The following is a 14356-nucleotide window of genomic DNA, read 5'->3' as shown; positions in this document are numbered from 1 at the left end:
AATAGAGGTGACCTAACACATGCCCGCTGTTGCTCATGAACCTCATGCCCACCCCCGACAATCACAGAAAAACCTGTTACTTCCCTTTCCTACCCATCCTTCCAACCACGCAGAATGTTTTAAAATTCTGTTTCTCCCTTTCATTGTACAGAAGGCAGAATAAGAAATTGCTCTTAAGGTCCCTGGCTTACACCCAACCCATTCTTAAAGCGTTTCCAGCTTTGGCTAAAATAATTTAAAGGAAACAAAACGAGATAAAATAAAGGTCATGGATGCCACTTGTTTATTTCCTCTGATTACATATCCTGAATTTTCTAATTGTATAGACAGAACTGGTCCTCAGTAGACCCTGTATTCACAAGAAGGTCTGATAAACCTGATGTTAGACTTATGTTAGAATTTCACCTATCATACTATTTTCCTCTGGTCTTTTTTTTTTTTTTTGAAGGAGGAGAGGTGGTCTATAAAATTTCTTATTTTATGGCTAAACATTATACCATATTTAGAAATTCCCAACTTAAAAATCCAACTTATAAATGACCCATACATAAGTACAATTCCTAGGGCAGCCTCAATCAGCTAGTTTAAACATACATTTGTTTTCATGGCTGCTGTTTAAAAAAACTCAACAACCAAGAAAAGCAATATTTTGAACTTTAATTTTTCAACTCTGAATTTGAATTTTAGATAGTCAAATTATATACTTTAAGTCTGACATAAATTCTATAACTGATCATAAATTCTATAAATTGATCAAAATCTTTTGCCTGCTCTTCAGATGTTTGGGCTAATCTTAATGTAATAAATATGATTTGGGGTGAGTCATATTGAAGTTAACTTTAAAGGGAGAGATATTTTCCTTGGAAACATTTATTGGTGCCAAGAATTTTAAAATACAGAGTTAGCAATGCTGTGCTACACTTGAGTTGTTAGAGCATGTTGTGAACTGTCCTTTCAAGTTGCCTTTTGTGTAATCATGGACAGCTCCTATTTTTAACTTGGCATAGACAAATAAACAGAAGACCCAAAAAAGTCAACATTATTTTATTTAGTCAATTTCCTTGGCCCCTAAAACATTAAAAAAAAAAAAAATCAGAGTTGCTAATAAATAGCTAAAAGTGGGCTTTTTCATATTTAATCTTCTTTTTCCATTCCCAATTATTTTCTAATAGGGATGTTAATAAACAGTGGTTCTCAAACTTGAGTGGCACGTGAATCATCTTGTTGAAACACAAGACTTCTGCGTTTCTGATTCAGTAGGGCTGGGGTGGGGTATAAAAATCTGTATTTCTAACAAGTTTCCGGGTAATGCTCATGCTGCTGGTCCAGAGACCCCACTTTTGAAAACAATTGTGTAAAATCACAGAGTAGCAAAGGAAAGGGAAGGAGAGCCTGCATAATTCATAGACTGGAGAATTAGCCCTTGATTACAGAGATGTGTGAAACGATATATTCCAAATAAGGAAATTCAGCAACTGAGTTATTCCCATCACAAGATTTTCCAATTTACAAGTAGTAATCAACTACAATAAAACTGCTTTAAACAGTGTTTCCTCCTGGTTCATACCTCTTCTTCTAGCTGAAGATTTACTGATCCTGAGCATTTATCATTTCTGAAATATTTTACCATCTTATTGGTGTTTTCTATAATTGCTACAAATGCTTTTGGAATCAGGTAAAATACAAGTCAACCTGTAAAATATATCTTTTCAGAGACATCTACATAATACATAATTTCTTAAACAAAAATGATGGGCTGTCTCCACCCTTTTGCTGCAATATATTCCTGAAAATTACACTAAAAAATAGAATGAAGAAAACCAGATTTCTTCCCCCCACAGAAGCTTAAGAAAACCAAGAACTTCAAATTGTCCTTTTTCATCAATAGATGGCACTGTCCTGTCAGTAAGTCAAACTGCAGGAACTACCAGAAACTGACCGACAATTGACTCCAAGGTCCAAAGTGAAAAACAGGCATTTTCAATTGGCTTCAAATAAGTGGACTGGCAAAATTGAACAGTGAAAAATCAATGGTTTTAGAAAGTTGTTTAGAATACTTCTGCAGGACTGTGCAATTAGGCAAATTTCAATTTACATTTCTTCTCCTTTTTTTCCTTTCTACAATGATTCTATCTTGTAATGAAACTGAACCAATTATCTAGTTCCAGAAGTTCAGGCCTTACATATGACTAACTATTGAAAACTGCTTGTAAAGGAGGTCACAGTGATGCCTTTGGATTGACAGAGAGGCATTTGGTGTCGGGGGACTTGGGTTCTACCCAGATTCATCCATTAATAACATTCAGTAAATCCAGTTACTGGCACACAGTGGGTGCTCAAAAAATGTCAAATTAGTTTCCCTACATTCTCCTTTCCCCCACTGTAGGCTTCATGATAGTGGGACAGCTCACAAGCATCTAGAAGGCTGTTTGGCATATAGCGAAAGCACACCTAGTAATTGCCGAATGTGTTAAAGGTCAAACAAAAACTTAACCACCCACACTAGCTGAGCGTTAAATGTTTCTTCTAAACAAATGAAATTCAGATTATTATTCCACCTTTTTCCAAACATAGAAAGATACATTAGCTTTTAGGTTTTTAAAGGATTCTTCTGTGTCCAAGGCATTGAGCTAGTATAGATAAATGGTACGTAGATCCTGTTCTAAAGTTTAGCAGGAGAGATAAAGTGTACATAAATTACTATAACAGAGGTAGAAAAAATTCATTGTATGAAGGGCAGCTGCAAAAGCAGTTCTGGGGAGCTCAGAAAAGGCAGAAATGACCTCCTTCTAGAGAAATCCGGAGAGGTTTAGGTGCGGGAGCAGATGGGAGGCGGAAGGAAATGATCTGCTTTAAAGACCGCACCGGCCAGAACTTGCAGAGGGAGGGCAAAGAACAGGAAGGCGTGCAATTTGACACCTAGACCGTGTGTCGGTAGTGAGTAAGAAAATGAGGACAAAAAGTTGTGCTAAGGATCTTCACTGATCCTATAAGAGTCAGCTTCTGATGAGGGATACTATGCCCCCAGAGCTTCGGAGAGATTTTTTTGGCAGTGCTCCACGACGAGAGGCAGGAGACAGTTTGAAGGTTAAATAAGCCAGAGCAGATGTGATGAGGACCCGTAATAGGGTAATGGCACCGGGATGGGTGGGTGGAGGCAACAGTCTTTCTGGGGACGACGTTAGTGCTTGGCAGTGCCCTGCGTGTGGAGGATAGGGGAAGGGATCAGAGGGTACCAAAATTTTAAGTCTGAGGAGCTAGAAGGATGCGATTCTCCGAGCACAGCCTGTAGAAATGCTCAGCTAGAATCCTGGGGAAACGCTCTGCGTAAGGAGGAAGCAGCAGGCTCGAGAGCAGGGCGCTGCGGCTCAAGGGGCAGGGCTTACCGCGCGGTCCCAGGGGCGCGCCCCTCGGCCACCGCTGCTACCGGCCACGCTCTGCCTCCCCCACGTACCTGCTGTGCCTCCTGGTGATGTGAGTACAGCATATCCTCCGGTGCCGGGTGGGAAAACCACCGCAGCCTCCCGGAGGTGAAAGGACCCCCAGCAGAGTACTATGGAAGCAAAGGAAGGAGATATTTGAAAGAAGAGCCGATCGACAGTGTTAGAACAAGATGACGATTGAGCTAGGCCCCCTGCCCCATTTCCCAGTTAGCACTTTTGGGGTGTAAGGAGGGTGGATCTCCAACATGAGGGAGTTTATGGGCCACTTATTTGTGTATTTTTAGTTTGTATCGTAGGGAACTTGAAAGAGTAGTGGGATGGAGGTATTTTAGAATAGGGGAAATGGGACCTCTCTCTTCTCGTCTGCGCCCAAATCTGCCTTCTCATTCCATCAGCCAGGCGGCACCTGCTAGACTGATGAAAGGAATTCCCATGAAGGTGCGATTTTGAGGTAAGACCTAGAAAAGTGTTTGGCACAGAGTAGGTGCTCAATAATACTTGTTGAATAAATGAATGTATCAAGGCTTAATCAACTGAGAGGATATTTGCATTTAAAAAAGACAGAGGTAAGTAAGATGAATCCCTGATTAGAATCTCTCACTATTTGCCTATCACCATTTCTCAGCGGGGGAGCTATTGGCATTTCTGATAGGAAAAGTCTTCCTGAGTGGCCAATTTTTTCTTGAAGGTTCTGTTCGTTGCTGGAGGTTTAGCCACCCTGCATTTGGAGTACTAAATGACAGTAGCATCCTGCACCTTGTGGCAATCAAAACGCCCCTTTCACACCCTTCCCACCACACCCCCGACCCCGACATTTTCTTGAGAACCCTTGTTCCCAAACCAACCCTCCTGCCAGGCTGCACCCTCCCTCCACAGGACTGTCTGGGCTTTTCTGCCGTCTTTGGTCACAGCATCCCAAATTCTGGAAGGTTTTTTTTTTTTTTTTTTTTTTTAATAATGAGGCAAAATTGTACCCAGTTGACTACCATCTCTTCTTTCTCCACCCCTTCCTGACCAACTCAACTAACATTCATCTTTTCATTTTCTTTATGATTTGAACACCTCCCCCAAAACACTCACTTGTCAATTAAGCCTTCTGTGGCTTCCCTTGGTATCAAGAAGGCTGCAGACATCTTTCAGCATGTCGTTCTGCTCTGCATACTGTGTTCCAGCTACATGGACTCTTTCTGTTTTTTCAAGGAACCATGCATCCTTGTCTTCAGGCCTTTGCATATGCTCTTCTCTCTACCTACAACATTCTTCCCCCTCTTTCTCTTCATATCATCTCACCAATTTATAATTATTCTCAGGTCTTAGCTGGGATGCTCAGTGCTGGGGCTCCTTCTGTAGGCTCCATGGTACCGTGTGTTCTTTTATCATTACCCTTCTTACCATCACCCATTTGGAATTTAGCCATTTACTTGTTTACTAGACTGTAAGCACCATGAGGGCAGAACCCATCTGACTTTTTACTGGTCTCCCAATGTCTAGCACAAGGTCTAGAATTGAGCGGGGAATCACTAAGTAGTGGTCATATGGGGTTAGTTCCTACCTAGTTTATTTTCTTGTGGGCATCATTCATCTTACCATTAGACTATGGTACAAATCCTGGTGTTCCAGCTTCCTTCACCCTAACCATCAAGCTTTGCATATGATAAAAATCTCAATAAATTTTAAAATAATTTGAAGTAAACAAAAAGAGAGCAATGTCGTATGTGGTATACATCTGAAACTTTATGATAAACTTAACTGAGAAAACAATCTTTCATCATATGTGGACTGTATGTTTGAAAAGTGTTATCAGCTGTTAAAGTCTGTGGCACAATGAAAGACAGAAAAAAAGCTGTGATTGAGAAATGCTAAAATTGATCTACAGCTCATTTACAATTTCAGTTAAGTTTTCTGACTTTTACTGCAATTTGGCGGTTTTAAAAATATGAACCCCTATTCAATGTGTAATTTCTTTTCCATATAAATATTTGTATGCTTCATTCATGAATAAACTATTTTGCAAAATTTAGATTGGTAATTCTCTCACACCTGTCTAATTATTAGATTAACTGGGAAGTTTCTAGCGATATACATTTCTGGACTTTAACCTTGGAGATTTAAATTTTGCTCATCAGGTATTTCTAATGATCAGGGAGAATGTAAATGAAATTAATGCTCATGTCTTTTTGTAAAGTACTTTCCCCTAAGTTTAAAATTAAAGAAACTTCTGTTAAGAGTTGCCATTTCCCCATTACCTATTAATTTTTTAGAAACAAAAACAAATGTGAAATCATACATTTCTAAAATCCCTGAATATAACTGATTATTCTTGTAAGCGTCAATATTTACCATCTCACTTATACTTGAGTTTATTCTAAAATCTGTTATCCACTTGCATATTAGAACCTTAAGTATAACTCCAAAGTTGTTGATAATTTATAGATAGTTGAACCTACTTGTTATGGGTTGAATTGTGTCTCTCAAAAGAAGATATATTGAAGTCCTAACCCCCAGTGCCTCCGAATGTGACCTTATTTGGAAACAGGGTCTTTGCAGATTTAACCAAGTTGATGTCATTAGTGTGAGCCCTGATCCAACAGGACCAGTCTTTTTATAAAAAAGGGAAATCTGGACACAGACTCAGACATGCACAGACGAAGTCGATATGAAGAGACATAGGAAGAATGCCACGTGAAGACAGAGGACTGGAGTGTGCACCGACAAGGCAAGGAATCCTAGAGATTGCTGGTCAACCGCCCAACCCCAGAAAGAGGCAAGGAAGGAAACCTGTAGGTTTCAGCCCACACCTTAATTTCAGACTTCTGGCATCTAGAACTGTGAGAAAATAAATTTCTGTTTTAAGCCACCCAGTTTTTGGTACTTTGTTATAGCAGCCCTAACAAACTAACGTATTAGTAGACACAACCATTCACAGTATAATTTGCTCCCACTGAATCTTTAAAATGTAGTTTGATTTTGAAGGACAAGCTTAATTAGTCAAAGGCAAAATTGAGGCAACCACCAGAAAATCTCTCCCCCAAGTGCCCTCTTTAGCAGGGTGTTGAAGCCTGTGGACCTCTTCTCAGAATAATGTTTTTAAATTTATAAAATAAAAAACATCGAATTATGAATGAACTCAATTATATTGAAAGTTAGCAGAATTCTTTAAAAAACACCAATTTGTGATGCAGTCATATCATGTACTTCATTATCAACACAGTAAGTAATAAAATATAGTAGAAAGTCTATTAATGATGAGAAAAATGGTATTTTAAGATACCTATAGTATTATGTGAAAACATTTGTGATTTCTATTGTCTAAAGTCACAAGTACTGCTATGCTATTGCAGTGTCTTTCCTACACATAATTTAAAGAAATGTTAAATTTCAGTTAAACATTAGTGAGAACAGGTACGTAATGTATTCCCAGCCATGTCTAAGGACCTTCTGAATTCTATCTATGGACCATTTGGGAGTCAGTAAATCCCAGGTAAAGAACTCTTGGTGAGGAAAGGTTCTCTGACTTTATTTACACTATTACCTCTATTTCCCATTTTGATAGAGTTGGGCTCTATCTGTGTGATAGCTATGTGGGTGCCACTCAACATCTCGCTTCTGGTTTATCTCCCTGAACTTCAGAGGAAACCTAGAGACCACGTATCATAGACTCCCAGCAGCTAAGGTTCTGAATGTGATTTAGGTTCAACAACCAGCATCTACATGAGATGTGAAAGAAGGAAGTGAAGCAGAAGCTACGTGTCTGCTGTTCTTGCTGGCCAGCATAGATGTGGATGGAGCTGGGTTTTTGCAGCTATCTTACTCTGGGCTCTGGTGTTCATCTAGTAGATTCCATACGAGATTCATGGGTACCAAGACGCAGAGTCCTGGCACATTTCGTTGGTATGCATCCTAGCAAACGTGGCATGGTTCTGGAGCTGGCAGCAAAAGTAGCACCCGGATCATGGCCGTTTCCACACTGCCGGGTGGCGGTGTTGGTTCCTGATCACAGGAGAGGCAGCAGCTCCCTAAGTGCTTAGGCTCTGCTGGATGGCTTTGAAGTCATTACTGACAGCTCAAAATGGAGTGTTTCCTCAGTCCTTGCCACACGGATGCAATCAACACAATGCCCTGAAATAAATATCTTCCTGCTTTAACTAGCTAGAGTGAATTCTGTGACCTACAACTGAACTCTGACCCATACGCACTACAATTTCTATTACCTTCTATAAATGAGTTGTGTCCTGGAGAAGTACTTCTGTCAGCATAGCTGCTTTCAAATATTCTTCACTAAAATCTATACTTCCAACTTCAAACACATCAGGGGCAAAATGCTGAACTGCCCACTGTTCTTTGACCAAAAATAAACATACTCAAATTTATATCATGCAAAGTATTGCAGAAAATACAAAGAAGTGTCCAAGAATTTTGCTTATTCAGTTAGTTATAATCACTTTTTAAAGGAGCAATCACTGCTCAATAAAGTAAAAATACTGAATTGCTAAAGTAAAAAATATGCCTAAATTATATACCTATTTCTCTGTAAATGTACTTGAATTGGCCTGCTTGTTATATCATTTGAGAACAAAGGCAATTTCTTTTCTAGGATTTAATATTTAACCCTCAAACTAAGCTAGGTGCTATGCTAGTTTTGTAATCTCCTTAGTCAGGAAGTACCATGATGAGGGAACTAGTTGCTTTGCTACTCTGGAGGCCAAAAAGGAAACCACAAATTATCTTTGAAAAGTTTTATTAACAAAATAAACTTGAATTGAAAATTACCTCAATGACTTAGGCAAAATGAAATGGATAAAAAGCATGAAAATTAACTGGTGTGCCAAAGGTCCGCAGGTCCTAAACAGCACGCAAGTGAGAGTTCACTGAAATCCCTAGATTTCATTAGTCATGTTTCTTCCTGTGTGAGATATATATATATATACACATATACAGGAAAAAAAATATTTTCCCTCTTTCATTGTAATTCTGGGATAGAGAGAAGGCAATCTTTTGGAAGTTAGCGGCTTCAATACAGAGAATGTACTTGTAGTTTTAATTTTCACCATTATATAAGAAAGCAGTATGATTTTGTACCTAATCTCTCTGAACATACATTTGTTAAGTCTCTGGAAGGTGAATGCACACTTATATGAATAGGATAACTGTCACTTTATCAAAACCCATCTAGCAAACCCTTACAAAGTAGATACATTTCTTAATTATGTACAATTCCTTTAACAAACAAAACAAACATATTTAAAAACCCATCTGAATGCAGAAGCCAGGCATAAGAAATGCAGATCGAGAGACGGAACACTGTTTGCCAGTTCCTTTAAGAACCTCTGAAAATCCCGTTTGACTGTGGCGCTGCCTATCGATTTTCTGTAATCTTTTAAAATGAAAAAAATCTTAAAGCTATTACATATGTTCATTACCTTTAGTACTAGGCGACTGTTTTAAAACACCAACTTTGAGAACTTTAAGTTCAGACTATATGTGGGTGATTTCAAGAGTAACGTGGCTTTAACCAAAAAATTACACTTTGTAAAATACATTAAAGAAACTATTTGGGGCCCTTTCCTGCAGTCTAGGGATACAGGTGTTTCCCCAGGTCACTGCCGCGCCCAGGTGGCGGGAGCCCCGGGAAGGAGGCGCGGCCGCTGCCCCCGCCGCCTCCATGTTGCCGTCTGAGGAGACTCCGGACAAAGCCCTCGACCTCCAGGAACGGTGTCCCCGCTCCAGGGCTCACTACACCCGCGGATCGCAGATACAGAAACGCGCCAGGGCTTGTGCGTGGCGGCAAGAAAAACGGAACTTCAGCCAGCTTCCCACGCCCGCTCCTTCCCAGCGGAGCCGCAGGGTCCGCGTTCGCCGCCGCCTGCTCGGCCCTTTCCCACCTCGGGGCACAAAGAGGGAGCGCCGGGCGGGCCGATCCCTGCCCGGCGGAAGCGGGCAGGTCGGGGCGCGGGCCGGGCGCCCGCAGCTGCCCAGGCCCGCCCGAGGCTCCGCGCCCCTGCTCCCCGCACTTACCAGGAGAAGCAGCAGCGCGCCCCCCGCGCCCAGCGCCATCGCGTCGCAGCCTCCGTCTCGGTCCGCCAGCACCCCTCGGCGCCGCCGGCTCCCCGCGTCCCCGCGCGCGCGCGCGCGCGCCCGCTCCTCCCCGGCGCCCCCGCCCCGAGGGTCCCCTCCCCCGCGGCGGCCGCGCGGCCCTGCCCAAAGGCGCGGTTCCAGGTGTGGCCTCCGCGAGAAAATGGAGCCCGGAGCCGGGAGCCCGGAGGCCGGCCGAGCTGCTCGCGCTGAGGTGGGACCTGCGTGGAGGAGGGAGGCGCACGGTGGACTCCCGCCCCCCGCCGCACACGCACCTGGAGCCGTGACGTCCCCGGCTTGGGGACTTGGAGTGGCAGGCCCCGCCCCGCCGTCCTCCCCTCCCCGCCCCGCTCGTCGCCGGAGGGTGGCCCGGCTCTGCAGCCGAGGCCCGCGGCGGCCAGTGAGCCGGCCCGGCCGCCCGAGGCCGCCGGAAGGTCCAGCGCTTTGTAACTGTGCGCGAGGCCCAGGTGGCGCGGAGGAGAAAGACGAGTGACGCTCGGACCCGCGTCCTCACCGCGGCCGGGTGCGTGGGGCCAGCTCTCCGGGAGCGAAGGTTCTGGAGCAGGATTTCAGGTGGTTATCTCCGCGAAGGCTTCTTACCTCTTCCCCTGGCCCCTTCAGTGCTTTCCACAGGTTTGCCGCTTGTCTGGCTCAGGGAGAAGCGGTTATTAGAAGAATCACACATGATCCAAACGGACAGTTCTTCGACCCCTTGTTAACTGGCCTCGACTGGGAGAAAACTCTAGAGGGGTTCAGGGAAACATATACGCTTCGATATGATTTACAGAATCTCTTACACAAAGCATCACTAGAGGTCAGAATCCTCTCTGCAATAGTTACTTAGCTGTGTGACCTGGACAACCTCTCTGTGCCTCAGTTTCCAGATCTGTCAAATGGGATTAATGGCATCCAACAAATAGGACTGTTGTGAAGATTAAATCAGAAAATCTATATGATGCGTTCTGTAGTGTCTAGCACATCTGGGTTCAACAAACAGTGGTGTTGTAATTATTTTTGCAAGTGTAAATATTAAGTTGGTTTCTTCTTGTAAAAACAGAAACTCTAGAATCAGCAACAGATTAGGAAACTTCTAAGAAAGGCTAATTATTGACAATGAAGTATTGGAAGAGCCTATAAAAGTATAAAGGGTTGATTTGCTACTAGAAGGAGACATTTGGCATCAGAGTTGGCCAAAATAGCAGAGTTCCTTTTGTGGTTAAAAGTGCCTTCCTCTCCCTCCCCCAGTATCTCCTACCCTTCTTTCCCCAGTTCAAATCTTGCCCCTTTTCCAGATCCAGTACAATGGCCATCTCTGCCTTAGTCCCTTTCTTCCTAAGCTGCCAGGGACCACTCCCTCTTTGAGTGGAGAACCACATCTTCCTCTCTTTAGGAAGTAAATGCAGAGTGACTTTTCTCATAGTGTTACTTAAGTATCAGTGGCTAAATTGAGGACTAAGTATCTAGGAGGAGTGTCTGCTTAGTTTCCCACTGTTTCCAGTGACTAGAACAGTGCTGAGTACCATCATGGACTCTCAATAAACGTTGGTTACGTAGCTGAGTCAGGAGGGAAGAATGTCTTCTAGTTTCCACTCCTTTCTCTTGAGTTAGGTGAGGGTGGTAGCACCCTTGGTGATAATTCTCATTCCCCATCACTGCTGGGAAAGTTACTAATTAAACAAGGCAGGCTTTACCAAAACACTCACAGATCATCCCTGGAAACTATACATAAGTCCTACCTAAAATTAGTGCTCTTGCAACTGACTCCTATAGGCAAGTATTTATGCTTCATTATCTAGCGTTTGATCTCTGTTTAGTAATGAAGATAATTGTAGCTTCCAGAATGAGAAAAGCTAATGCAAATTTTATTTCTGTTGGATTATTTACTCTCTCCTGGAGGCTGTCAAAGGCAGTTTCAGGAAAGTATTCCTCTATAAGACATTTATTGTAATACTTTGAGAGAAGATGTCAATACGTGTACAATCCAATGCCATAGTATGTCATTCTTGAATTAGTTCCTCTTTAAAAATTCTGAAACTTATGACTCAGTGAGTTGAAGGGACTTGTTGGAAGTCAGATCATCCACAGCTAGTTCTCTAGGTCCTGACTTTTTTCTGCTGGCATGAGAGTCAATCTATTTCATAAATCTCTTTGCACAAGAACAAATGCCATTCCCAATGAAGTGCTGATTGCTTTAAAATAAATTGAAGTGTGAACAAGATGTGAAAGGTTTAACTTGCAGGTTTTTTCCCCCTAAATTAGTTGAACATTATGGTAAATGTACTTTTAAGACACGTACTTATAATGCATCAGTTAAAAAACGTACTTTGTGCAAATAATTAGCTTTAGCATCTAGATATATTCAAAATATCTATCTGGGTTTTGTTTCCCAGCATACTTTGTTTCACATGTACACACAGGTGATTAGCTTATTAGAATCATCTCTTAGTATTATCTAAAACAAAAATGTAAAAAAAAAAGGTTTCATAAAGACCAACAAAAACTGGTTATGATGGTCAAGAGGCTTTCTCATAGAATGTTGATTAATAAAGGGTATGTGGAACAGGGAATATAGCCAATATTTTATAATAACTATAAATGGAGCATAACCTTTAAAATTGTGAATCACTATATGGCACACCTGTAACTTGTATAATATTGTACATAAACTATATCTCAATTTAAAAAATGAAAAAAATAAAGGGTATGTGGATACAGGAAAAACTATGACACATATCTAGGTAAAGGGAGAAGGGCGAAAAGAGGAGGAGTTTATTTTCTGGTTTAGTTCCACTCATTTGTTCATTTATTCAACATTTAGTTTGTCTCTGTTCACCAAACATATAATTTGCTTTTTATTGTCAATACAAAGATAAGTAGTCCAAGAAACAAAAATAGATGCTTATGAAATAGTATAGCTATACCTAACATATAAACTGTTATAAGTGCAGTGGTAGAACTATTTGCATGGTATAAAGCGAACATAGGGAAGAGAGTACCTAACTCACACTTTGGACCGTGAGGTTGGGGTGGAGTGGTGTGGTGAGCTGATTCTTAAAGGATGAATAATTGTGAAGGAGACATTGAACCTGTCAGGACAGAGTAACTCAAAGCATAAAGGCTGTTGGTGAAGAGTCAGGGGTTTCAGATTTATCTGAGAAAAAAGCATTTTTTTTTTTCATAATGTTGACACAAACAGGAAAGTCAGAAGTAAAGGCTTTTTTGTGTGTGTGAAAATTGAATTTGAGATATTAGAGCAATATCCAATGAGAAAAGTCTAGCAAGTAGTTTGAAATGAGAACACATTTGCAGGTAGATTTAGGAGGCAGAAAGAGTCACCTAATTTTCTTTCTTTTCGACTGTTCTTTCTCAATACATTTCTTATTCTCTGCCAACCTGTTAAGTGTTTATGCCTTTTGAGTTCTTTCCTTTCTATCTTTTCTTCTTACTTGGTACCTAGCATGACTCTGTAGCCACTCCCATTGTGCAGATCCATCACAACTTTCTCTTCTGAGCTTCAAACATGGGACATTACCATTTGGACATTTCATAGGGACATCAAACTACCATAATAATTTTGTAGGGATATCAAATTCAGCATACTGACAAAAAAGATTTCCCTATCCCTGTGTACCTCTCCAGCTCAAGCTTGCTACTTCCTCATATGCTTTGTCAACTTGGCCACCCAAGCCAGGAACCTGACAGTCATCCTCAGTTCTCCTTTTTGCATTCTCTCCAATTACTGTACTTAACTTCCCTTTCATTCTCTGTGGCTGTGTTCAAAGTGACTCACACAACCTGCATAGCAGCAGTCACTGTGGTTTATAGTTAGTTCATTCCTGTCTGCTGCTTCGATTGTTTTCCTTTCTCAAGATTGTTACTTCTTTAAGAGCAGAGGCCATATCATATTCATAGTGGGCCCAGCCCCTCGCGTCCAGCACATATTAGATGATCAATAAAGATTTGTTAGACACATGCAGAGAACAAAGGTATGGACACCAAGGGGGGAAAGTGGGGTGAGGTGGGGTGGTGGTGTGATGAATTGGGAGATTGGGATTGACATATATACACTAATATGTATAAAATAGATAACTAATAAGAACCTGCTGTATAAAAAATAAATTGATTAAATTAAATTTAAAAAAAAGATAAAACTACTTTACCTTAAGGGAAAAAAAAAAAAAAGATTTGTTGAACCAAGCCCACATGGAAGGAACTAATTACAAGTGGAAAAGGAGAGTTATAGGGGGAAGGTGTTTGAAATATCCACTCTGGATGGATTAATAGTGGATCTGGTCAGAAAATGTTGGTCTGGGATTGTGTGTGTGTGCGTGTGTGTGTGTGTGTGTGAGATGCATATGCATACATGTGCACATACACACACGCACGTGTGTTGGTGGGTGTTTGTTTCCCCCATCGATACTGCAGCCCAGGAGCTGGAGAGGAGTAGCGGATGGTGGGTGTGAGTCAGAGTTTCACAGTGGCCTGGCTGATAACTAAGAGGTCAAAGTGTCTGGGATATAGTATCTCCGGAGTTGAGTGTGGCAGGAAGGACATGGACAAGGCAAAGCTGGAGGAGTTCAGGGTCAGGTTGAGAAGAGAGTGTATTACACTAGGGGTGGAGAAATGGGAGAGGATCGTCCTTCCCCTTTGCCCTGGAGAAGGAGTCATGGTCTTTTTCCACAGAGGCCAAGGCAAGAGGGACATCACAGACACTAGGTGTCAGGATGTTGAAATTTTCATGGATTCTCCAGTTAGCTGGACCAAGAGCTGCCTCTGCCTTAGGCAGTAAGAGAGGAGCACTGGCTGATTTGGGGGGTGGGGCCTCTAACAGCAGGGTGGGA

General features: G+C 41.8%; 1 protein-coding gene across 1 annotated transcript in view; it reads right to left on the bottom strand.

Moving 5' to 3' along the window:
* Window positions 1-9548, bottom strand: part of DSG2 (desmoglein 2) — a 48247-nt gene extending 38699 nt beyond the window's left edge. The window contains exon 1 of the mRNA XM_036823688.1: window positions 9459-9548. Within this exon, the coding sequence (XP_036679583.1) occupies window positions 9459-9497 (39 nt within the window). The 5' untranslated portion in view covers window positions 9498-9548. The remainder of the gene's footprint in view (window positions 1-9458) is intronic.
* Window positions 9549-14356: the final 4808 nt, after the last annotated feature.

The sequence above is a fragment of the Balaenoptera musculus genome, chromosome 14 (genome assembly GCF_009873245.2).
Source record: "Balaenoptera musculus isolate JJ_BM4_2016_0621 chromosome 14, mBalMus1.pri.v3, whole genome shotgun sequence".
In the NCBI taxonomy this organism is placed as follows: domain Eukaryota; kingdom Metazoa; phylum Chordata; class Mammalia; order Artiodactyla; family Balaenopteridae; genus Balaenoptera; species Balaenoptera musculus.
Note: the sequence above shows the minus strand (reverse complement) of the source record. Positions and strands in the feature narration are given on the sequence as shown.